At 25.8% G+C, this 27,190-nt stretch overlaps 2 protein-coding genes and 1 long non-coding RNA gene across 7 annotated transcripts in view; 1 reads left to right on the top strand and 2 right to left on the bottom strand.

Annotated features, from left to right (window-relative positions):
* LOC126898908 (uncharacterized) overlaps nucleotides 1-27,190 on the bottom strand; it is a 132,392-nt gene that overhangs the window by 36,154 nt on the left and 69,048 nt on the right. The gene's annotated exons all lie outside the window — the stretch shown is intronic.
* Nucleotides 1,775-14,615, bottom strand: LOC126898789 (sodium/hydrogen exchanger 9B2). 5 transcript variants are annotated; one of them, XR_007702379.1, is made up of 12 exons: nucleotides 14,265-14,469; nucleotides 13,977-14,182; nucleotides 11,740-11,818; nucleotides 7,491-7,865; nucleotides 7,240-7,422; nucleotides 6,993-7,171; nucleotides 5,390-5,496; nucleotides 5,064-5,228; nucleotides 4,590-4,733; nucleotides 4,065-4,166; nucleotides 2,304-2,835; nucleotides 1,775-1,835 (listed from the first exon to the last, which is right to left on the bottom strand). XR_007702379.1 is itself a non-coding variant. In XM_050673135.1 (11 exons), exons 1-11 carry the CDS (start codon nucleotides 14,285-14,287, stop codon nucleotides 2,479-2,481), a joined length of 1,920 nt encoding a protein of 639 aa, XP_050529092.1. In that variant the 5' UTR covers nucleotides 14,288-14,469; the 3' UTR covers nucleotides 1,783-2,478. The 5 variants fall into 5 exon arrangements, 4 of the variants coding, with proteins under 4 accessions (XP_050529092.1, XP_050529093.1, XP_050529095.1 ...); XM_050673135.1 differs by having other exon boundaries at nucleotides 1,783-2,835; XM_050673136.1 differs by having other exon boundaries at nucleotides 1,783-2,835; nucleotides 14,276-14,469.
* LOC126898842 (uncharacterized) overlaps nucleotides 10,753-27,190 on the top strand; it is a 23,192-nt gene continuing 6,754 nt past the window's right edge. The window contains exons 1-3 of the mRNA XM_050673247.1: nucleotides 10,753-10,880; nucleotides 10,941-11,102; nucleotides 16,540-16,738. Coding sequence (XP_050529204.1) covers nucleotides 16,649-16,738 — 90 coding nt within the window. The 5' untranslated portion in view covers nucleotides 10,753-10,880; nucleotides 10,941-11,102; nucleotides 16,540-16,648. The remainder of the gene's footprint in view (nucleotides 10,881-10,940; nucleotides 11,103-16,539; nucleotides 16,739-27,190) is intronic.

Raw genomic sequence — 27,190 nt, 5'->3', positions numbered from 1 at the left:
GGTCGGTGTAGGATCAAAGGGACGTAAATAAATAAATTTTTAAAACAATTTTATCCAATTATTCTTATTGGATTTTAATTTTAACTTATGCAACTTTAACTGAATTTATAACTACTAACTCTAAGAGCTCTATTGTTACAACAATCAATTCTACGAAAAAGACTAAATAATTTAGTCTTAAAAATTAACATTTTTCTCCCGATTAATACGTTTTTCTGATTCTACACCAACCATATGCTATAATATATGAACATAAAAAATATATAACAAAAATAAAATAATAATAATAATAAAAAAAATTATCAATATTATTTTTATTTCGTCGAAAAATTTGATGATTTGATTAAATTCTGATGATCTTGATAAAAACTTTGATATTTATTGAATTAAATTACATTATACATATTTATTCAAATTAAAAAAATTACGATAATACATTAATACTTCAAAATAAATTGAAATGAAAAATGAAGAAAATTTTAAACAAACCCATTTGTAAATAATAAAAAATGTAAATAGATACTCTATAGCCTATGCGTTAAATATGTATATAATGCAAACAAAATAAAGTTTTAATAATAGTTCTTAAAAAATGTAATTAATTACGAAATTTATATGCAGTCTAAACGAAAGTAAAAAAAGTAACAGTTGATTATAATAATTAAAAAAAACAACTTGTGTGTCCCATAAAAAAACTAATATATTCAGGGGCCTTTTAACTGTTGGGTGTGGTTTATACAGTTCACTAAAAAATTATATAAAAAGGTCACCATTAATATAACTGAGATATGAAAGTATTTCTCAGAAAAAATGTAACAACAAAAATATTTAGCACTAGTATCACCTCCTCTAATGTAAGAGTTTACTAAAATTCATCAATTTTTTTATTGAAACTTTTCTAAAAGTTCATGAAATATCTATAACACATCATCATGTCTTTTTATTGAATTAAGAAATGTTTAATTCAGTGAAACCTTAAAAAATGTTTTATGATAAAAATTAATCATAAATATAAAGGTGAACAGAATATACTGGTTAAGTTAAGGCGAGTTTTAGCAAGTTGGTTACTTTTTTCAACTAGTTTAAGATAAGTATATAATAAGCTTTTAAAATTAAGTCTCTATTTAAAAATAAACTGCGCATTCATTACAACAAATTATCACAGATCCGGGCAACGTGTAAAACTGAATCGAAGTCTTCATTACAAACATAGTTACAAAATGTTTAAGAACTTAAAAACCAACCCACAAATTTTAAACGTACTGTACCAAAAACCTTTGCGGGATTGTACTTGACAAAGTTTCATGGCAATCGGAAGAATGGTGTAGAAATGCATAAAAAACAAATAAACAGTAATACTATTCGTTTCTATACTGTTTTATCGTTCTTTATTTGATTTTTAAATATTGATTACAAAAAACTTCCTGACGTACATAATTAAAAACAAAATTTTATATAAAATATTATATTGAATTAAGACTTTATTTCAAAAGGTGCATTTTATATATAACAAAATTATACTTATAAATAACATTATAAAAAAATAACCGATTATTGTGCATTTTACAATTAATACCCAATTTTACATTTATCTAAATATTTTGTAGGCATCATTTATTTCCATTACTTATTTTAATCTACATTTATAAGGTTTTATATTTTGATTTAATTATGTAATTTTTTTAAAGTAACGTTTATGAACATTTTAGTTTAATTAACATAATAGTCCATACAAATTTTTGTAAAAAAAAAAGTTGTTTCTGTTAAATTATTATTTCATTATGCATTTTTATAATAATTTAAATGCTGCTTGAAGAAGGTATTGAAAATACCACCTGAAATAAATACCCAAACTCTAAATACTTTAAAACACATTTATAGAGTTTTGGAAATATTCAAAACAATGTATATTTAAAATTTATAGATAAAATTAATGTTCATTATTTATAATTGTAAAAATATTAATACAAACTATGATTTATTTTAAGAGAGAGTGGTGGTGGGATAAATAAATTATAATACATAAATTTTAAAAATATTACATAATATAAATGTACAATCTAAATGAAAGTTTACTTATTACTGGACCATCTTATATATAATATCGTTAGTTAATATGAAGATAATTTCAATTGAACAAAATTTTACATTATATTATAGAATTTAACGATACAGTCATGAAATGATAAAATAACCTAAGGTTAATGAATTTAGTATTAAATGATTATATATTACTAAATATTTCAAATAATTTTACTCTACATAAAAGAAATCTAAGAGTAAATTTAGATAAAGAAACTTACTTCCTTAACTGTATAGCAATATTTACTAACAGTTTTAATGTGTAAAATTAATTTTTTTGGTGTTTACATTTCCGTTAAATCACATAAATTGGGTAACTATTAATACAAACTGTTAACCACTCTTGCATAATTATTTTTCATTTCTACTCAAAATAATTCACTTTGTAGAAATTGTTTAAACTTTTTCGACTTGTATTTCTGACGTTTTGTTTGTATCTGTAATTTTTTTATCGTCATAGGTATTTTCTTCTTCAATTGTATTCACTTCTTTGCTGGTTTCGTCATCTTTCTTGTCGTTAATTGTTATATCTCGAATAGATCGCCTAGGACCTGGTCGCCACTGACCTTTTGGAGGGAAGTTTTTGGTTTTAGTCAACAATCGAGTTCCAGTCAGAGTAATTAATAGAGCGCCTGTAGGAGCTGTTAACAAGATAGCTAATATACAAATCATAACAATAGTTTGAGCAAACTTAACGTTCTCTAGATTTCCATCTTCTTTTGCCATTTCTAACACAGCTGGTGCTAAAGCAGCCTATAAATTAAAACATACAATCAATCAACTAGCAGTTTTTAATCTTACAAGAAGAAAATACAAATATGTTTTTTTTACTTTATTGAAATTATATTTTTAAAAAAATTGCACCTCAAGTATTATAAATACTGAATATTAATTAGATTCATTTAAATAATAATATTATCTCTCTATAAAAAAATAATAATAGAATAAATAATTATGACTGATTGAGAATGTAAAATGATATCGGAAGAGAGTATATATATTATGAAAAGCTAAAGAGCTGAGCTAAATAATAAGCACGGACTGGTGATAAAGTATGACCAATATAAGACGACAAAATTTAATTATAAAATTTCTGGTAAAATTTAAATTAACATATTTAACATATTTTATCCTTAAAACAATTGTATTGTAAAAATTAAATCATTTCAGGTTTTAAAACCTTTACAAAAAAGGGTTAATTGTTTCCGGTAAAACCTAGATTTACTTTAAACCGGTATTTTATGTCGCTAAAAGGTTACCAGTTTCATAAAAAGCGTTAACTAAATAATGTTTTTTTTTTCTAAAAAAAGAGTTAACTGTTTACCACCTAAAATTTGTTATTCTTTTCATTTATAGTAATTCGATAAAAAGCCAATTAATAATAAAATACACTATGATCAATGGTGTATCAATGTATATTCGCCTTGAACAATTATTGAGTCTAGTAAATTTATAAATCGTTACTTTTGTAAAATCGAAGCGTCGGGCATATTGCATTTAACGATTTATCGCTGCCCAGTATACTGATCAAATCATTACAATCCAATCAAATCTATTAGAGATTAAATACACTGTGAAAAAACCCATCAATCTAGTTTTGGCTAAACAATTCACAAGAATCCAAGAATTGGAATTTTATTTTTTATATTGTATGTCGATAATTTTTCGATACATATTTTGTTAAGACTAATTAAGAAACTACTAACATTAAATATTAAGATTATTAGTTGTCATTATTATTAGAGAACCATAGTAATATAATATCAAAAGAGATATACCGACCATTAATATTTGCGAGTTTCATTATTTTGGTTTATAGTTCATTTTTTAAATTTGATTCTACTGGTTACAAGAAAAGACGAGATTTAACTCGACGAGTAGTCGCTCGAGTATTTGGAGTCATCAAAATAAAGTAATTAATTATATCAATTATTTGTTTTACCTGGTTCACCTGTAAATTCATAATTAAATATTATAATTACTTGTACAGAAGCCTTGGCCATCCAAGATAAAGAAATAAAGAGCTTTTCTTTGAAATTCAATGAGCTTCCTGTAGCTACTAATATGGTTGTAATAATTCTAGCCTGTTTAAATGAAAATTAATTAATAAATCGGAACATTAAATTGAATATTTTATAAGGTTTACATAAAATTAATATAAAATATTGTATACATAATTCACAGATTGTACTACACAGTAATGTATGTAACTAATTCACTCTTGTTCAAATAATTATGGACTCAAATATTTTCTAATAATTTTGTTATATACATAATTTTAAACATTATAAGTGATGTATTAACTATTAAAAATTTGAACTAAAAGCTACTGTCTGTAGTGTAAGCATTGACATAATCATTAAGGGTTTCGATTTTATAAATAATAGGAAAGAATTTGGTTAAGAAAGAGCTTGTAGATATAGCTAAAAATATCATTGAAAACTACTGTTTTTATACATAAAATTAATAATTAAATAATTAAAATTAATAAAAATTAATAAAAATACCACAATAGCAACCGCTACGCACGAAACAACTATTATCACAAATTTCATGTTTAAATTATTGACCACAATTTGGGTACCAGTCAATCCAAATAGAATTGGCTCGAAAATCATCCAAAATATTTCAAAAGCTGTCGCCACTGCATTCTGTAACATAAAATAAATTTAATGAAATATTTACTGATTATTTTAGCGAACAAATTTCACATGGCCTTGTATTTTCAAGTATTAACTAAACGAAAATAAATAATTTTACCTTAATATCAACTCTAAAAGTTATTTCAATTTATAAAACCGTTATCAAATTAAAAATTACTATGTATAATAATTATGGAGAAGATCGAAGCAACAATATTTATATTTTAAAATTATAATTAATTATTATTTGTAAAGTATGCAAAAATGCCTACTATTTAGTTACAAACTTATATTTTCGATAAAAAAAATAATTTCTATTTAAACTTATAAAAAACTTACGTCTTCTATGTTCCATCCTTGATTAGTCCAAAAATATATTGATGTAAATGCTGCTGAAATTACTGCTAATGGTCCAGCTCCCTCAAAGAATCTGTTTTCACTACCAAAGACAGCTAATAATCCACCTCCACTGAGCATTAGTATCCTCAATGGGACAACATACGGCTTAAAAATGCAATTTATTGATTTAATAGTATATACTTTATAATTTACTTTGTAAGAAAAATAAAATCAAAGCATAACGTTTTAAAATATTAGATAACATAAATTACAGTTTTTAATTTATTAATTTTTATTTATCTTAAAATATTTTCTTGATTACTTACATCACTACGTTCAGGTATATACTTAACGATGAAACCCCATACAATACCATATAATATGCCAATTATTATAGACATTGGACTTAAAATTAAATCAATGGACATATTTGCTATAAAAAATATATATTATTATCTATTAAAAAAAAATTAGTTTACTTTTAAATGATGTTCAAGTTATGACAATAGTATAACTTTTTTTTTTACTAATGTGAGTATTAGTTATTTTTTCCCCCGCCATTATCCCAACTACTTGAAGTAGGCACCTATATCTCACTTATTAAATATACCAGTCCCTTGTTCCATAAAATATCCTCTAATGTCTTTCTCGAATGCTCCTGATTCAGTAATTTTTCAAAATATTCTTTCCACCTATTTATAACATCAGTATCGATCTTTAGCATCCTCTTATCATCACTTTTTATACGCCTTACATTCTAATAATCTTTAGACTGTTTTCTTTTACTTTTGCAAGTCTATAGAATCTTTTTTCACCTTCCTTTATTCCTATCCTATCATACCTCCTAAATATCGTCTTATTTACCACACACTTGGCTTCTTTACACAAGTGTTTGTACTCCATCCAATCTTCTCTCATTTTGCTCTTTTATTATACTTAAAACTGTTTTTTCTTACTTTCTTTTTTTCTGAACGTCTTCATCCTACCAACAGATTTTTTGCTATTCTACTCCTACTTTCATCAACAATATCCTTAACATTATTTTTTACACAACTAGCAAATCTATTCCGCACATAATTTAAGTCTCCTTCGACATTCCAACCGTCTTCTCTTTTACCGTATTGAAAAACTCATTTTTTATTTTCCCCCCATTTCCACCACCAGACCCTTAATGTTCCTCAAGTGTTTTTTTTGTTTTTGTATATTCTCTTCCCACTATTCCATTGCCATCATTCTATGTTTTGAAGTTTCTCTTGCCTGGGATAACGTTACAATCTTTTACTCGCTTTACACTCTCTCTTTCACAAAAAAAAATCAATCTGTTAATACTCCCACTTTTATAAGTTATATAATGTTCTTTACTCTTTTTAAAATAAGTATTAACCATAGCAAGATCATACGATAGTGCGAAATCCAGGATTCTTTTTCCAGCCTTATTCTTTCCATTAATACTATACACTAAATGTACTCTTTCGTGTTCTCTCCTCTCATTACCATATTACTCATGTCCATTCATATCTCCACATATAACCGCATCTTCATTACCAGGTATTTCTTGCATCATTTCATCCATCTCTTTTCAAAACACTTCTTTGTCTACTTTATCACATTCTACTTGTGCTTAGGCATTTATTACATTCAACAATTACTAATTTGAGTATTAATATTTACAGAAATATAAAATGAGAATAAATTTAAATTTATTTCATATGAATTTGACCAAAAACACCTTTACATTTTCATATTTTACAAATTTTTATATTTTGTGCTGAATTTTAGGTATACTTTACCTTTTCTTATCAAAAAAATATAAAAAAAACGTTTTCACTGATTAACTATCATAACAAAAATCAATTGAACCAATTTTTCAAATAAGTAATTTAAATTTAGTATTTATTATGTTTATTTAATTTTTATTAATATACTAACGTGATGTAGTGTACAGAAGAGTATTAATTACTCCAAATACCACAACTGAAGCTGCGTCATCAATGCCGGCTACAGCGATTATCAGTGTAGGAATTCCTTTAGCTACTCCATATCCTTTTGACCTGAGACGAAATAGACATGGAACTACTACTGCAGGTGCAACCGCTGCAATAATCGACCTAGAGGAATAAAGAAATTATAAAAAATTGGTTCTTCTCTTTTATAGTTTATTTTTATAAGATAATACCCGCAAAGAATGGCCCATCCCCATGGTAAATGTAGTAGGATGTTAACCGTAATTGCAATCACAGCAGCCTCCACGAACCAAGGCACTAAACCTAATATTAGTGCTCTAAAATACATTTTTTTTAGAACTTTCGAATCCAAATCTAAACCAGCTCTTGTTAAAATTACCACCAGTGCAATTTTTCTAAAGAAAATGTATAGGAAAATAAAAAAAACTAATTATTATCATTGTTGAGTTGAATTAAGACTTACCGCAAAGTTGATACAACCTTAGTATATGGATCATGCACATGGATCAGTCCAAAGTTTTGAAAAATCATGCCCACCATGAGCATTCCGATTAAACCAGGTAATGTTAACATGCGAAATATCCATCCTACTAAGTAGGCGATTATCACCAAAAGTGCGATATTAAATAGTTGACCGCCGGGTCGGGCATCTACGCCTATTATTACCAACAAAACGCCCCAGATAAGCGCCCCAGTTATGAGTAATGCTAAAACTCGAGCTACATGTCTATATGAAGGACAAAATGGATATGGACAACCTCTTGACCACGTCTTTGGTTCCCAGCCAGGACCCACTTCTTTTTTTCGACATTTTAAGCAAAGTATGTACCACCATGAACTACACAGAAATACATTACAGTTATATATAGTTTTTATACACTACAATTCAAAAACAGTAGCTGTCTTTACATTAGGGTAAGTGGAGCAAGTAAATGCTTGGGACAAAATAATCTTTTTGATTTAAAAAAAATTAGTAATGTTTGAGAACTTTCTATGGAAATATTTTTAAATAAATATATTTATTAAACAATGTTAATTTTTTTCAAAAATAATTAAAATGAACATATTTTGTTATGTTTAAACAATTTATTCTATATTATATTATTTTACTAGTTAAACAGTTAACCATTTATTTTAAATAAAATTTTACTATTTCATAGATCCATAAAATAAACCTCATTCAATATGGATACAAAACAATTACTTAAATAATCCATAAGGTTTTGTTTGTTAACTAAATCAATTACTCTTAAAGAAAAAGACTTAAAATATATAATAAATTCTGACTTCTTGAACTTAGATTAACATATAGTGAGTACAATTACTCAAAAAGTGAAAGAACCCTTTGTTTTAATTTCAAGTAATATGGAATAAGTCAAAGTAATCATGCGGGAGCCAACTAGTGAACAACAAAAATGATTTTTACGCAAACATAATGCGGTATACGAAATTATTTAGTTGGGTCATTTATAGAGATTTGGTATATTGTAAGATACGTTTATGACCTGACTTCAAATAATATTTCTATAGCTTTGCTGATGGAAACAAAATATACGCCTATATAGTGTACAACTCAATGTAAGTTTAGGGCTTAAAGAAACAAAAACACAGAAGAACCAAATCTTTATACCATTTTTAATATTCCATCTATTAATAAAATTACATATATTTTAACTACAATTTAGAGAGGATGCTAGTTAATTGTCGCTAAAGGTTAGAAGACTGAGTCCCCTTTACTTAAAGTCTTGATATAAATTTTAATCATAATAAATAATATATACTTATATTTGAGTGAAAAGACCTTGGTGGGTATAGGTTTTAGAAGGGCAAGAGTTGTATTGATTTTTTAATTTAAAGTAAAATTAAAATATAATAAAGGAAAGAATGGTAAATGGAATCTAATTTTTTTTTTTTTTAAAGACATTTAAATTTAAAAAAAGTCTCTAAAGGCGGCGATCACTGTTAACATTAGTGGAATAAGACAGCGATTCTGGACTAGACCTACACTATTATTTTTGTTCGGGTCAATTATTAATTATAAAAAACAAATATTTATTTTTATTAAAAGGGGTTCTATTGATAATTTTTTACAGTCTACTCAAATTATTCAAATTATCATTCGTTGCTATTTTCGATTAATTTAAAAAAATTAGTAGCCTTAGTCTAGACCTTCGAAGGTTTTTTTCAGTATATGTTGAATTTTCAAAGTTAAATGACACTAAAACGCCTGACTGCGATCATGGTTACTAACGATTACATTATGTATACAGGTGAGCAATCAATATTAAATGCTAAAAAGCATAATATTGTAATAGCTTTTTTAATAATAATAATCATAATAACATATATATTATACCTTCTCATATAGAATAAAAATCATCATTATTCTTACCGTTATTCCTTATTCATTTACTATTTGTAAGCAATAGAGTTTCACATTATTTTTCTTTATCTTTCTATCAGTTTTTATTTATTTGTGTGTAATAACAATTTATTATTAAATACAAGTTTTTACTGATTCATCTTTCTTAGCGAACTTAAGTGGTCAATTAAAACAGAACTATAACAAATAATTTAATTCGATACCAATTTTAGTTTTAAACTCATTTAAGTAAATGAAACATTTTTCTAGTGTACAATAATAGTATTTTAATTTTACTGTATTTTAATTATTATTGATAAATAAACTATCGTTTTGTTTTCTTTTAACTTTATTAAAATTAAATGCTAAATCCTTTAGATTTAGCATCAATGGTTATTAGCATGTATTAATACAATTGATTTTTTTGCACATTATTCTCTTTAACCAATTAAATATTTAATTTGAGTTAATAATATGTTTTCTTTTTTCTTATAGAATAATCAACTATAACTGATATAACTTAATTTGAAGTATTAGTCGATACATTTACAGAAGATTATGCTTTTAATAATGATATAATTTTATTATTGTAATATGCTGACAAAATTTAATGCTTAAATAAAATTAAAATTTCAATTTGTTTTTAAATTAAACTTAACTCTTTATTTATTTAAAAAAAACAAAATCTTAATTACTATTATTTAAAATAAAATATGACTTAGTTAAATATTTTTACAAAGAACATGAAAAAGCAAAAATTATCTGCTAATTATCACTAGTTATATTTAAAAAAAAACAAATTCTAAATTTGTTTAAATTTTACCAGTACTTCAGTAGTTTATGATAAAAAAAAAACTTGGCATTTGAATAAGTATAAAATACTTCAATTGCAAATTTTTTAAATGTTTAAACTTTTTACGTTTAAAAAATCAAATAACTAATATCAAATAACACGAAGCATTTCACTACATATCAAGCGTAAATTTTGTATTATACCTACTATAAATTAACGAAATATTATATAAAGCTTATTTTAAGTTATATTATCATGAATTTATTCATAATAATATAATAATGTACTTTTTGTTCTCCGCTAATGGAATGAAGTTAAACTCAATGATATCAACACCGGTTCTATTCACATTGTTGGCTGTGGTGTAGGAAAGACCGTTATGGGAAATCATTAAAATCGAACTTTTAAATATCACTTAATATAATAAAGCGTACAGTAAATATTAAAATTGTAACCACTAGCACTTATTAAATTATTAGAGATAATAGTAAAATAGTAAACAAGTACTTCTCTGATAAGTTAAAAGTAAAACATTAGCTCACAAAAATTTTAAACATTTAAGTTATACTAGCTCTAGTATTCGTGTACAAGTTCAATTAAAAAAAGTGGACATGTTTATTATTTAACAACAATTTTATCATAATTTAGTTTTTTTCCAGCCGCTTGAGACTTTTTTCAAACTAAAATAATTACTCTACGTATGTAACGAATTATATTTTAACAGCACTGACATTTATGTATTCTATTAATTTCAATAGGTGAAATATTTACAAATTTTAATGAAACAAAACGTACGCGGTCTACGAGCGAACAAACGGATGCGGTTACAATAATTAACTAGAAACATATAAAAATAGTATACAATATGCGCCTGTCACGCTGCCTAGTTTTGTCATCGATGATATTGGTTTGATACGTAGGTAGGGTTCAATGTGTTATTTAAATTTATTTTTTATACCCTCTAACCATAGGGTGCTTGCTGTCGTAGGAAAAAGTATTTCTAAGTTATAATTATTGATAAACTCTATTACAATAATTATTATCATATTAAATTGCTTCTGTGACTCAAATATTGAATGAGAAGAGAAAGGTCTTATAGAAAAAATATTATTATGAACATATTTTATAAGAATTTAAAAAATAACATCTGTATTTAAAATTAAATACACAATATAATATGTTTGTATTTAACAAATACCATTAAACTTAAAATTACCACTTCGTACGTTATCAGATTAATTTCAAATTTCATAAACTAATTCTATTTTAAATAGATAAAAAAACTTTAGAAAAATTAATATTTATAAATTAACACTATCAGCAAAATATTGTACTATTATAATAGTAATATAAATTTTCTTTTTAAAAATGTTCGTATACATACATTTCTAAATAGGGTTATAATTTTTTACTGGTGTCCTACTTTATGTGACCTAAATCTAAAAATAATTATCTTTAACAACCCTATATAATTTTATTATTTTTTATACTAAACTTTATTCGTACATGAAAATAACACGATTACACGCAACTAACAAAATGGTAGAATAAACTCACTATTCTTCATTTTTAAATGACTGATCATTTCCGTTAAATGATTCTAACTTCTTTGAATAATTTTCTGTTTTTTTGAATGCTGTGAAATAATAAAATTGATAAAAATTAACAATTAAAATCTTTATTAATAAATAATTTACTTGTGAGTAAAATGTTGAATTTTTTTTAGCAATGAAAATTTGTAACTTAAAACAAATATTTTGTTTTTCAATTATAGCTTCACTAAATTTGATATAAATACTTTTTTATTTTCTAGTATGTTGTGTTCAAAACAATAATAACTATTTACTTTATAATTAGTAAATAATAAATGATATAATATAGAAAAAAGCATGATAATGATTGTTTAATAACGTAATATTTAAGTAAGTTGTAAAATAATTATATAGATATATTAAGTAAATATGACTTAATTATGATATCTAAGAAAATTTGATAATAATGTCTTAAATCACTAAGAAATAATTCAAAATAATCCGTGAATTCTCCCCATACTTCTCCTAAAATTTCTTGGTAATCAATTTTTTGGCAAAAGACTCCATTATTATACATAATATGAACAAGTGCTGAAATTCAAGTCATTCCAGACAAAATAGGGATTTGTAGAGCTCTTTAAATTTTGAAATTTTTCTCTTACTGTCAAAAACCATTAAAAAAAGGCTCTAGTTCAAATTTTATAAAAAATTTAGTATATACTTATTGTAACCACTAAAAAAAGAACATTTAAATTATGATAATACTTGTTTATAGAATAAAATTATTATTTAATTATTATCCATTAAGAAATATATTAATGGGGAGTCGTGAGTATGTCAATATTTATCATACATTTCTCAGTTGCACCTCTCCTCTCGCCTAGTTATAAAAATGTTAATAAGCTATCAAGATACTGGTTCAAAATTTTTATTGACCAGTCATTTTTAATTAAATCATTTCCTATTTTAAAGATTATTAAAAATATAAGTTACTAATCAAAAAAATGAACAACCTTTTAAAGTATAAGAGATGAATTAAAAAAGTAATTAATTGTTGATAAATCAAAAAATATATGACACTAAAAAATATCAAAAGTAATTTTTTTTAAATAATTATGATTTTAAGAGAAATCGAGTTTTCTAGCATTATAAGAATAATCTGTATATTTTTATTATATTTAACTTCTTTTTTATTTCTTTTTGTCAGAAATATTCTGCTACATAAATGGTAAATACAGGTGGTATACAGGGTGTTCAGTAAGTCAGGAAACGGGTATCTATTGTTCTCATTGTTACAAACAATGAGAACAATAGAAACCAGTTTCCTGACTTACTGAACACCCTGTATAGGCTATACAGTAAGTAAGGAAAGAATTTCTATTGTTCTCATTGTTTATTACAATTGACCTGTTTCCTTACTTATTAAACATTCTGTATCCCTTATACACAAAAATCTCTAAAATAGGTGATCTTAATTTATACATTAAATATTTCTTTAGAGATGCGACAAAACTAATTATAATATTTATAATAATATTTATTTTTAATTATTCTAATTTTTATTTTTATGAACTATTAAAAAAATTATAATAATTTCTCAATTTTATTAAATTTAATAAGTATCATTTTTTTATCCATATTAAAGGTAATTTTTTTTTTATGGAAAGAAAATATAAAATACTACAAACTACCATCTAAGCTATAGGATATTTATTTTCCTACATTTCATAGTACTACTAAGAAACACTCAAGTAGACATGTTAACTACCCACACATATATTTTTGATTAACACCTAAATATTTGTCACTTGATTAAAACTTAGTGGAATCAACAAAAAAAAAAATAATAATAACTAAGGACGTATTTTCATATAGGCAATAAAGGCACGCGCCTACAGCAACAATTTTTTAAGGTCAGCACTTTTTCTATTGATTATATTAATGACGTAATGGACACTTTTTTAATAACAATACAAAAAAAAAGTTTGGGGGAGACATAATAGTAAAGTCACCGAAAGGGTCACGTTTTCTTGATATTATAACACAATACCATTATTTCTTGAACATGTTGATTAACGGAGCAAAAATTTCATAGAAGCTATTTAAATTTGTTATATAATACATTAACAAGATATAGTTTAAGCATTTTTTAGGATCCCTATCAATTAAAGATAAAAATTTATTCTTATAATTATTATTTAAAAAAAAAATGTTTTGTATTTAATTTAAAAAAAAATTATCATTTTTATAATTAAAATATACCTTTTTGATGAATATTTTTCCTTGTGTCGTTTAAATTACTCAAATTATCAAGTTCCATTGCTCTCGGATTAACCGGTAAACTGGACCCGTTAACAGGCTGCTGAATTTTGTCTGTCTGCCAACGGACAATAGACGATTGATGTCGAGACGATAAGTCGACACTATCATGTTTCTTAACATACAATTCGGCAGCCATAGCGGTGTGGCTACTCAAAAACAAAAACAAACAAAATTTTTTTGTTAAAATCCTTGTGTCAAAAGAAAAAGTGATAGATTACGATCATTCACATATTACACACGGACACATGCATGTATTATACAGTATGTTACTGGTAACAATTAAATCACAAACACTTATAATATTGATTTTTTTTACATAAATAATTAAAAAAAGTATAATTATAAAATTTTAAATATAGCATTATGAAGTTGTTATTTTGTAAAACTAATTTTTATTAGTGTAACATTGTTTGATAACTAAGCTAGCGTTAATCTGAGTACACTTACTGTATGCCAACTACTTAACGCATATAATTTTAATTTTGCAAGTTCTTTTATTTTTGACCATTCATATTGACCGAGTAACATTTAGACAATAGACCAAATTTACATAAATTACCGAGCACCTAGGAAACAACAACACCCAACGCACGCGATAGCGATTAACATTTCTGCAGAAAAACTGAGTCAATATATATTTTTATTTAAAAAAAAAATTAACGCTAAAATCGTTAATTTTTTCTTTAACATAATGAATTCATTGGTGCTGTCACGTAGATATGCGTGACAATTGATGTTGCGAATGATTATTCAATGACAGATGACTACTATATTAGTTTTTATATAAACCACTTACTTGCATATATATATATATATATTACATATGGGAACAAAATTAACGTATTAGATTTTAAGCCTTTAATATTACATTTTATAATAACTTGTTAAGAGCATTTTAAAAAACACCCCCTATTTCTATCCATAATCTTTTGATAATTTTTGATTTAGTCAATATATTTTGTTACTTTTTAAAACACCACTGTAATCATGGACCAATCTGTCATATTTTATACTATTTATATATTTTATATTTATAATCCATTAATAATTTAGTTACCATTTTGTCATACTATAACCTAAAAATTATTTAAGTTGAAAGTGTTATAATTTATAACACTCAATGTCTATTTAATTTAATAATTTTTTAAGTGTTAAATTATATTTTACTTAAATATAAACTACTATAGATAGAGTATGGGCTTGTTGTAGATACATACAGTAGCATAGATCAAACCACTTAAGCCCTCAATAAATTTACCTATAATTACTACACATTACTTAGTTATCCAGCAATTTATTATAAATTTGTTAAGTATGTTGCAGTGTTCAGAATAACTCAATAAAAATTTACAAATCTATGTATAACCATCTCTTGATTGTAAATTAATCAAATTATAATATGCTTATAATATAATTAGAAAAATTGTTTCCTTACAGTACTAATATTTCAAATAAATATTTGCCTTTATTTTACAAATTTAACCCTTTCAATTTTATATTATAATATAAAATTGGAAGTGTTACTGCAGTAACGTTTCCTAGTATACAAACTGAATATTTACTGAAATTACAGTTTTTCTCATTGGTATATATTAGATTTAAGCGTATATTTCAATGGATTTTGTTTTAAAATGTGTAGTTCCTAGTATATGTATAAAATATGAGCTGCATACTTCCCTAACCCACCACATGTTGGTTTACCCTGCCTAAGGTTTACGGGCGATGTAAACGGTGGGGGGTTATGGTGAAAGGTTAATGTTGCTCGTTCCTTAATAGTGTTATACCATGATACATATAAAGTTACCATGGCATATGTATTGTATGCTCTGGTATATTCATAGTATACCAAGGTAGATGGAACATCATATAGTATATTTTGATATATTACAGAAAATTAAAGGTATTTTGAAAATTGTATCATTTTAAAAATATGTGAAAATATTTGAGCACCGAAAAGTGAAAGGTGCAATCGAGTGGTGGTGGCGGCATATTAACCCAATGAAACCCAACTATAGCTATGTGTCGTGTATGCCTATGACCATAGAGAGTCCCCCTTTCTTGACTAACGTATGTATTAAAACAGTCGATTTACAATTTACCCCCGCATAGAAGGAGAGGTGATGTGTAACCACACTCACCATAAGGTGATTATTATTATGATATTAAAGTAAATAAATAAATATGTACAAAATTTTACTAATTCATAAGAATTCAGTTATTTTGTAATTAAAGAGAAAAATTTATCAAATTATTTTTAATTATTAATGTGTAAACATTATTGTTTAAAACATATGTATATACATACTCTATTACGTATATCTGTATACAAATATTTAGAAATCGTGAGTTTAAAATTAATTATTATGATATTAAAGTGAAATTACTTAAGTCACGAAGGAAAGGGTTAGTATACGGGGATATGTGTTCTGTGATTTGCTGACCTCCTATGAAAATATATGATTTTTTTGCATAAATGAGCGTGAAATCTTTGATAATGTTACAGTGTCATTAAGAACCATCAGCTCTAAAAAGACTACTATATGAACATTATGGTTGCCGAACCTGTAAGATAACAGCGCTACATTTATATCGCACCAACACCGCCATCCGAGATGATTGACTCTAGTAGTTACACTATTGCATTCAACGACAGAAAATTTTTGCAAGTGGGGCTGAATCCAAAGGAGGACTTTAATGTTACGGTATGCATTATTACTCCCTCACGACATATTAGTATGTCAGTAGACTTTTTAAATATTATTTATCGTATGATGGATGAAATAACATTATTTCTACAATCACCGCCAGTAAAAGGAGAGAACATTATGTTATACCAAAATGTCGATTTTAATATATCTAAAGTATTATACCTTGACACCATGCATTTAGTATTAGAATCCAGGAGGGTCGATGGGTGTCGAGTGTTATTGAATAACGAAAACATTAAAAGACTAATGGATTTACAGTGCAGTATCAAGAAAAATAAAAACACGTATAATACAATACGGCGACGGTAAATGGTCAGGCCCTAAAATTCAATAATCAAACAATGATGAAATGGTTAACTTTATAAGAAGTTTGAATGACAAAGAAATATGCGATATTATTCCTAAAAGTGACAGTACGTCTCGTTTGTCACTTCATAAAAATGGAAATTTAGCTAGTTCAAATTTTAAAGATATTTTTCTCGACTTCAAAGAAACAAAAAAATTAAAATATGATTAATTTTTTATACTATGTCATTTAGATTGTTATAATATTTATGAAAATCAGTGTAATTTCCTTATAATAAAATAAAATACAAAATCAAGAATTTATCACAATAATAGCAATTTTTAAATACGGTAGATATTTTCACCATGTATTCTCCTAATAAGATATTTTAAAATAAAATAAAATACAAAACCTAGAATTTTAATAGAAAAATAGCATATTTTTGAATACGGTAGCCATTTGCGCATAAAAGATGGGTCGTCAGGATACATTTTTTTTTTCATTTTGTAGTACATAAAATAAGCTTTAATGTGATATATGTTTAAAGGATGCAGTATTTCCGGAACATTTTCAAAAATTAAGTTGAAAAAGTTAGTTTTTGTAAAAAAGTTGCTATTTAAATCCCCTTTGTGAGCAGAATAAGTGTTAGATTTTCAAAAAAAATGATATCAAACGAAAGGAAATTACCTAAGGTTTCAATATAAAAAAATATTATTTTGATTTGTTAATATTTGAAAAAGTTATGGCAGTTTTAAGGACAAAAAACATCCTTATAGAAGGTGATTTTTATCGCAAATATTACATTTTTTTTTAAATTTCGACAGCAATTTACATATAGTAGATAAGGTGTCGGGACAGATTTTTTTTTTTTATTTTATAGTACATAAAATAAGCTTTAATTTGATATATGTTTAAAGGACGCAGTATTTCCGGAACATTTTCAAAAATTAAGTTGAAAAAGTTAGTTTTTGTAAAAAAGTTGCTATTTTAAATCCCCCCTGTGAGCAGAATAAGTGTTAGATTTTCAAAAAAAAATGATATCAAATGAAAGAAAATTACCTAAGGTTTCAATATAAAGAAATATTATTTTGATTAGTTAATATTTGAAAAAGTTATGGCAGTTTTAAGTACAAAAAACATCGTTATAAAAGGTGATTTTTATCGCAAATATTACATTTTTTTTATAATTTCGACAGCCATTTGCACATAGAAGATAAAGTGTCGGGACAAATTTTTTTTTTTCATTTTATAGTACATAAAATAAGCTTTAATTTGATATATGTTTAAAGGACGCAGTATTTCCGGAACATTTTCAAAAATTAAGTTGAAAAAGTTAGTTTTTGTAAAAAAGTTGCTATTTAAATCCCCTTTGTGAGCAGAATAAGTGTTAGATTTTCAAAAAAAATGATATCAAACGAAAGGAAATTACCTAAGGTTTCAATATAAAAAAATATTATTTTGATTTGTTAATATTTGAAAAAGTTATGGCAGTTTTAAGGACAAAAAACATCCTTATAGAAGGTGATTTTTATCGCAAATATTACATTTTTTTTTAAATGTCGACAGCAATTTACATATAGTAGATAAGGTGTCGGGACAGATTTTTTTTTTTTATTTTATAGTACATAAAATAAGCTTTAATTTTATATATGTTTAAAGGACGCAGTATTTCCGGAACACTTTCAAAAGTTAAGTTGAAAAAGTTCAACTTTTTATACAAAGTTTCAAGTTTTGAACGCCCCCTATATATGGGGAAATTGTTAAATTTTAATAAAAAGTATGTTAAATGAAAGATGTACTTATAATGTATTTAGAAAAAAAAAAATTTGTGCTGATAATTACATTTTTCGAAAAGTTATAGCATTTTTAAGTTGAAAATTTAAAATCGAAAATTTTAACACAAAAATAGCGTTTTTTTACTACGTCAGCCGTTTACATGCAGAAGATAAAGAGTCGGGACAAATTTGGTTTTTTCATTTTGTAGTACATAAAATTAACTTTAATTTGATATATGTTTAAAGGACGCAGTATTCCCGGAACATTTTCAAAAATTAAGTTGAAAAAGTTAGTTTTTGAAAAAAAGTTACTATTTTAAATCCCCCCCAATGAGCAGGTTAAGTGATAGATTTTCAAAAAAATGATATTAAATGAAAGATAATAACTAAGGTTTTAGTATAAAAAAAAATTATGTAGATTTGTTGATTTTTCAAAAAGTTATGGAAGTTTTAAGAAAAAAATGAGAAAAAAATTATAAAATTTACCTATTTTAAATTTGTAATTTTTTTGGATATTCCCCCCATTTGCGGGGAACGAGAAAATTTTTTTCAATTTTTAAGGGTAATGTCTTCAACTAGATACGATTTGTGATCTTTTGACGTATTTTTGAAAGAAATCGGTCCAGTGAGAGCTGAGAAAAAGTGGCAACAGACATAAAAAAAAACACATCATGGTAAAATTAATACCTTCTCAGCTTCGCATCGAAGCTAAAAAAAGAATTGTTGTTATTTTTATATAATACATTTATTTCATAATAATAATAATAATAATTACAAGTTTTATAATAAATATTTACATAAACGTGAAAAAATTAATATTAAATTATACGGACTATTCCGTCAAAATGTGTATAAGTAAATACATAGTCTAAAATTACTAGAGCATATGCAGTTGTATTAACGGGGAAAGTGGCTGATGCTTCAATTTCAATACGTAGGTCAAAAGACAGGACTGTAGTTTTGCCGTACTGCTTTGACATATCAATCACTACAATAGATTATTAAAAATGATAATAAAATGATGTTAAAAAATAAAATTAACAATGGTTGAAATAAAAACGTCTTTACACTTGTTGACTAAATAACAGGTCAAGTTTGTATGATAGATTTGGACTGCACATACTTATACAGTATACATTATCACATGTATAAATGTTAAATTTTATATGGTGAAATTGATTATGAACATGAAAAAAAACTTTGTTTATTGATCTATACCTGTTCATGGAAAATACTTCATCCTATCACAAGCATATCACTAGAAACAATTTCTAATTATGATAGCCTTAATGTATTATTATTAATATTATATACAAATTATGAAAAAAATAATTAACTTAAAATAAAACACACTTATTATTTACAAATTATAAATGCCACTCTGAATACTTATCTAGAGTCTCAACATCCAAATTAAAATTTACGATAGGTAATGAATATTTATCTTGTTTAATGATACAATTAAGTTGTACATGCAAACAAGATATCGTACGATGATTTTTAAATTCACTCCTCTACTTTTAACTGGTTAATTAATTAAGTAATAGTTTGTTTGCGTACTTGTTCAGTATAGAGCGTTACAAGTTAAAAAATCATACATTTTGAGGTGTTGAGATAGGGTATTTATATTAAAAACTATACTTAATGATCTATACCTGTTCATAGCTAAAATAATACAAAATTAAATACTTAGTGATACTATTTAAGGTACAAATACTTTACTTTCAATGAATTTTTTTTTAAATTTTTTAATTTACTAAAGTGCTGAGTGGGGTATAATCGATATACTAAAATTATATTTCTTTTCAATGTTTGATAATTTTCAAAAAAAACCTTCCTTATTCAAACCTACATTTCTATTATGGGTAATACATTGAACTTTAAAATAAAAAAGGTCTATCTTTTTAAAAAATGAATATTTTAATAATCTATCTGGTACCTCGCTATTTATAGGAGGTATCAGGTTGTTCGGGTGAACGCTCAAGTTGGTCATACTGATAGTGTATCAGCTGGTGATAACACTCCACTCATCGGACACTTGGCCGTTATGGTTTTGTATTTCACTCTCTCGATATTCGTCGCCTTATTACTAGTGTTTTTGTTCAACGTTTTTTTTTTCCACATCTCGCTCTCGTTGTAATACTAATTTTGTTTCTCATAACCTAAAACTTTTATTTTTTTTTAGTTTTAATTAGTTTTATTATTAAAATTGTTTGTCAATTGTTTTTTCGTAAGCACGATTTTTAGCCTGTTTGTACTGGCAGTGCAATACAGAATCAAATTTGTATAATATTAATTGGTAATAATTTCAACATTTTTATCTATTATTTGTTATCTATATACCTTGTGGTTCGCACATTAGCTCACATTGACCATAGTGCACAGTGTCATTTGCATTAAAACTTTGGATATATTAACTCTATGCTTGCTTGTAACAATAAAATCATTTAATTAGACCATTCTCAGGAGTCTGTTAATGTGCGAACCCCTTGTTTCAGTTGTCCAGTAAGATAAAATTTACAATTTATTTAAGTTAAAAGTGCAGTTAAATTTTTAGTAATTTAATGTTTACTTATAATAGTGTTTTGGCTTGGAACTAGATATATTTGCTCATTGTTGTCGCACATGATTGTACAGTTATTCATGTTGTTGTACACAGCAAATCCAGTCCATAAGTTCAATTAATTTAAACTAATTAAATCGTTGAGCTGCTCACTCAATATTGTATCTGAGTTGACTGTCTATTGTTCAATGAAATTATAGGCTTGTTACGTTATTATTACACTTTAATTTAATCGACCACTGGTCATTGTAAGATTAAAATTAATTCTGTACTTTTGTTTATTGAACTCTAAGTTCTTGTCCAGTCGTTGTTATTGACTCATAATTTGTTAATAATTGTTTTCATTTATTTTGTTTCAATTACCTTTCTTGAACAATTTTACTTCTTGTCCCTTATTTAATTTTGTTAACGCTAATGACATTTGTACATTTTTTTTGCCCAATCTCTACTAGCTACTTAATTTAATTTGTTAATATAATTGTACAATATAATTCAATCTAAGTCTATACTAACTAGTACTTTTTAATTTTCTCATTGCAATAAATTTACTTTGTTCATTGAATCATTTGTTTTCACTGAACATCTACCCTCTCTTTACCTCTTTAGCACATATACAGTCCACTATCACAATTCATGTATAATAAGTAACTAACTGAACAAAGGTCACAGGTAAGGTAGTTAGTGCACTGGAGTTAGCTAGCTTGCACACTGTATAAAATTTATTTACTTTTAATTGCATGGTACTTGACTTTATAATTTTATTTTAGCTTATTTGTTCCTAGTCCTCCCTCTCCCTTCACTCCCTGCACCTTCCTCTACAAACAAATCAGATAATTACACTTAAAAGATCAACTGACCGAATGGCTTTCCTCTTGTCGCCTATGTATAAATAGGAGTTCGTTAATAGTTCAGTCCTGTTCCTAACACAGGTATTAAAACAAAAAAAATATTTTTTGAAATACCGATTAACAAGATTCTCATTTTCTCGTTAAATATTGAAAATTTTAAATTTTTGGTAAGGAAAATATTGTTTCATTCAAAAAAACTCTACAATAATATGTAGTAAAAATATAATTTTTTTCATCCCTTCAAGGTTAAAAACATTCTAAAATGGGAACCCCTATTTTGAATTTGTTATTATGATTTAAAATAAAAATAAAAAACAACTTCGCACTTATAATTTTTATCTTTATTTTATCTTCAGGGTGAAAATGGCTACCGAATACTATTTTTGTGTGAAAATTTTCGATTTTGTATTTTATATTTTTAACTTTATTATGCTATAACTTTTTGAAAAATGTATGAATCATTACAATTTTTTTATGAGAAGTAGTATTTATATAGATCTTTCATTCGACATACTTTTTTTTTAATTCGGACTATTTCCCTTAATACAGGGGGGATTCAACACATAAAAATGCATATAGAAAATAGAACTTTTTCAACTAAACTTTTGAAAGTGTTCCGGAAAGTCTGACACTTTTATATATATCTTAAATTAAAGCTAATATAATATACTTTATAATGGTAAAAAAAAATTTTGAACTTTATTTTATCTTCATGGTGAAAACAGACATTAAACTTAATAAAAAAAATACGATTTTTGTAAAAAAATTCTTTTTTATATTTTTAACTTTATAATGCTATAACTTTTTGAAAGATGTATGGATCAATATAATTCTTTTTTTTGTAGATGCATGATGTCTTTACCTATCATTTGGTATATTTTTTTTATAAATCTGACTTTTTACCTGCCTACAGGGGGGGATTCAAAATGACAACTTTTTCACAAAAAATTGACTTTTTCAACTAAACTTTTGAAAGTGTTCCGGAAAGTCTGACACTTTTATATATATCTTAAATTAAAGCTAATATAATATACTTTATAATGGTAAAANTAACTTTTTCAACTAAACTTTTGAAAGTGTTCCGGAAAGTCTGACACTTTTATATATATCTTAAATTAAAGCTAATATAATATTTTAATAAAAATTTTGAACTTTATTTTATCTTCATGGTGAAAACAGACATTAAACTTAATAAAAAAAATACGATTTTTGTAAAAAAAATCCATTTTATATTTTTAACTTTATAATGCTATAACTTCTCGAAAGATGTATGGATCAATATAATTCTTTTTTTTGTAGATGCATGATGTCTTTACCTATCATTTGGTATATTTTTTTTATAAATCTGACTTTTTACCTGCCTACAGGGGGGGATTCAAAATGACAACTTTTTCACAAAAAATTGACTTTTTCAACTTAAATTTTGAAAGTGTTCCGGAAAGTCTGACACTTTTCTATGTATATTAAATTAAAGCTAATGTAATATACTTTATTATGTAAAAAAAAAATTTCGGACTTTATTTTGTCTTCACGGTGAAAATGGCTACCAAATGCTATTATTNTTTTTTCACTGATTAGTCTCCAATAATTAATTTTATTTACCTCTAACAAAAAATATCGAAAATAATAAATGAGTTCTCTTAATTTAAGAGTACTCAATATTTGACTCAAATTACCCTCTTGGTAATTATTTAGGTGGAACCTTTTGCTCTTAGTTAAAATAAAAACATTATTATTATTTTTTAATTGTATTCTTAGTATTTGAAATACTTTTGTAAAGTAATTGAATATTACTCAAATACTTTTGTATGAAAAGTATTCAAATAGTATTTTAAATACATTTTTTTTTAAATATTTGAATATTATTTAAAATACTTTTTAAAAGTATTTTTTATAACTATGGTTATATGTATAAATTATTATAATACCTCGTGGTTTATTAACCATAACTAGTGATGTGCCACAAGAAATATTCCCCAGGGAATGTTCCTGGGAATGAGGAATATTCCGGAAATATTCTATTACCACTCGGGAATATTTCTTTAATAAGAACTAATACATTTTATTTATTATAATTACTAAAGTATGGCAGTGCTAGTGAAAGAGTTGAAGTGTTATTGTATTTATATCTTGATTACACTGATATGTTTATCAACATATTATTGATAAGCAATATATTAGGGCTTAGATTAAAATTGATTATAGTAGTATCGTTTTTCACAGTTATTTTATTTGTTATTTTACTTTTCAAAATACTTTTAAAATGCCGGCAGGTAAAAATATTCGAATTGTTGGTCTTATTTTAACGAAAGACTAGTTAACTTCAATGAAAGAATGTAAATTATCATTACAAACATTAGCTGTTCATGCTGTTGGCTCTTCTATGATAGGAATAAACAGAAACAAATTAATTTTAGATGATGCTGTATTTTGGACTAAAATCGATAAACTTATTAATTTACTTAACCCTATTGTAAAATGGATTACAATTTTAGAAGGGGACAGCAATATAATTAATCATGTATTTGATGCTTTTTATGAAATTCAAAATACTTTTTGTAGTTATATCTCAGAATCACTGATTATTTCTACTAAAAAAGTGCAAATAATACTGAATAAGTTTAAAGAAAGACATTTAAATACTATTAAACCTCTACACTTAGCTGCATCTTTGTTGGATCCCAAAACTCAAGGGTGTAATTTATCAAATTCAGAAGTATTAAAAGCTATTGAGTTTATTGATCAAATGATGTCTATACAAAATAATATGACTGATTCTCTTAAAATGGATGGTGCTCAAATAATAGCTGATATAGCAAATTACAAATCTCGACAAGATATATTGAGCAATAATTTTATTTGGAAATGTGTGGAGAAAATAAGTCCTTTAACATGGTGGAATAGTTTTTGTTCAAGTACTCATTTATGTATTATTGCAAAAAAAATATTAATTGTTCCTGCTACATTAGCAGCCACTGAACGTTCATTTAGCACATTCTCAAATATTCACACAAAAAAAGGAACCGTTTAACAACATCAAATGCTTCAAAAATAACTTTTGTTGCCCATTATTGGAGACAAAATATAGAAAAGAATAAAAAAGTTACTTATGTTAATTATGAAGGCGAACCCCGTTAACCTAATGAAATGGATAAAAATACACTTAATATATCAATTGTGTCAGATGAAAATTCAATGTCAATTGACGGTTAGAATTTCGTCCGACAATGAAGAGTGGAGTCCTAGTGACAGTGACAATGATTTCTTTAATGAGTNATGAAGAGTGGTGTCCTAGTGACAGTGACAATGATTTCTTTAATGAGTATTTAAAACAAAAAGAAATAAGTTATCTTGTTGTTATTTACATTTATAAGTAAACATTTATGTTAATAAAGTTATCCTTTGCTTTTATTACTTTTGAAAAACCTGGAAAATGTGAACAAAAAATAACGTATTAAATTTGGTAACTTGTTTAAGCATTTTATAGGCATCATAGACTATGATGCCTATAAAATGATTCATAGCATACAGTTAATTTGAAATATAAACAGTGAAAAGTATAACAGAATCAAAAATTATAATTAGTTATAAAATATTTAAAATTCCTAATGTTTCAACATAAAATTTCATATTTAGTTTAATGTAATTATATACAAGCAGTTTAAATAATTACTTATAGTCAATTATTTGCATCAACAACTGAACCTTTAGTACATAATTTCATTATACTGATAAATTTATTGGTACCTAAATCCTAATCAAATCAAATATTTTTAGAATAATTCTACTAATTATTACACAAATGTCTTACTTTTCTCCAATAATATTTTTGTGTATAAAATATAGGCCATGGACCATTTACAGCTATAAGTTTAGTTAAATATTGAAACAAAATTAATAAATATGAACAAAATTTAATAAAATTATAATATTCCCGATAAATTCCCGGTATAAGGAATGTTCCGGAAATTTTCCCATCATAAAATTCCTGGGAATTTGCACATCACTAACCATAACTATGATAATTGAAGTTGTATGTGGTTGATATGTAAAACATGCCGTAGCCCGTGTCTAGATTAAGGAACAGGGATAAAATACAAGCGAGTACTTTAGTTACTATAAATAAATAGTATAATAAAATAAATAGTACAGTTGAAATTAATATGGAAATTTAATTTAATTGTTGAAGAAGAAAATTAAGTTAAACATGGACAAAAATACGAGTGTATCAAAAACAATGTCTGAAAATAAAGGCAACAAAAATAAAATAAAATATTAAAACAAAAGAAATTATATTACAAACATCACGGATGGTATTGGAACACATCCGTTAATGTTAATTGGAAATAAATGAAAAACACCAGGAACGATCTGGACACTCGCTCGTTAACGTTGGCTAGAAGGAAAAGGGAAACACGTGCTGTCCACACATAAAAAAAATTAATTTAATTTATAATAAAATAAAATTAAATCAAATACAGCTCATCACATAAATATAATTATAAAACAAAAAACGACACCCTGTTTTCGAAGAGACCCATCCGATGGTCTGGATGCTTCGGCGAAAATACCTGGCCATTCGCCGTTGGCGGCTCTACTCCATCATTGAAAATATTGGTACAAAAAAACAAAAAAACGTGTACACTCTAGCACGGTCAATGACAGGAGAAAGATGGAGAATAGCCAACACCACAAACACAAGAGCCTAACGGAAATTTCAAATCGATAACGGCCAGTCTTTTTGGGATGGATCAATACCGATAAAAAATTCGATTTTAATTATATTTATTCTCTTTTGTCGTCTTATCAAGTGGTCAGCGGCAAAATAATGAGTGGTTGACAACACTGTGAGACGAAAAGGTTCTTTCGCGCGATAAAATAAATAAGTAGACATAACAAAAAAAAACGGTAGCACAGTGGGGTCGAGGCACAGTGTGGACGAGGCATAGATGGGACAAGTATAGATGATATCTG

This window comes from Daktulosphaira vitifoliae, unplaced genomic scaffold (genome assembly GCF_025091365.1).
Source record: "Daktulosphaira vitifoliae isolate Bord-2020 unplaced genomic scaffold, ASM2509136v1 Scaffold_2, whole genome shotgun sequence".
NCBI lineage: Eukaryota > Metazoa > Arthropoda > Insecta > Hemiptera > Phylloxeridae > Daktulosphaira > Daktulosphaira vitifoliae.
This window is presented reverse-complemented; position numbering and strand designations above follow the sequence as displayed.

Excerpts from the sequence above, each read along its gene's own strand:
- LOC126898789 (XM_050673135.1), bottom strand. The coding sequence starts at position 14,287 with ATGCATGTGTCCGTGTGTAATAT. Across the intron at positions 11,819-13,976 it reads GAAAAATATTCATCAAAAAG|CATTCAAAAAAACAGAAAAT; the intron begins GTATATTTTAAT and ends ATTATTTCACAG. Across the intron at positions 5,229-5,389 it reads ATATACCTGAACGTAGTGAT|CCGTATGTTGTCCCATTGAG; the intron begins GTAAGTAATCAA and ends TGCATTTTTAAG.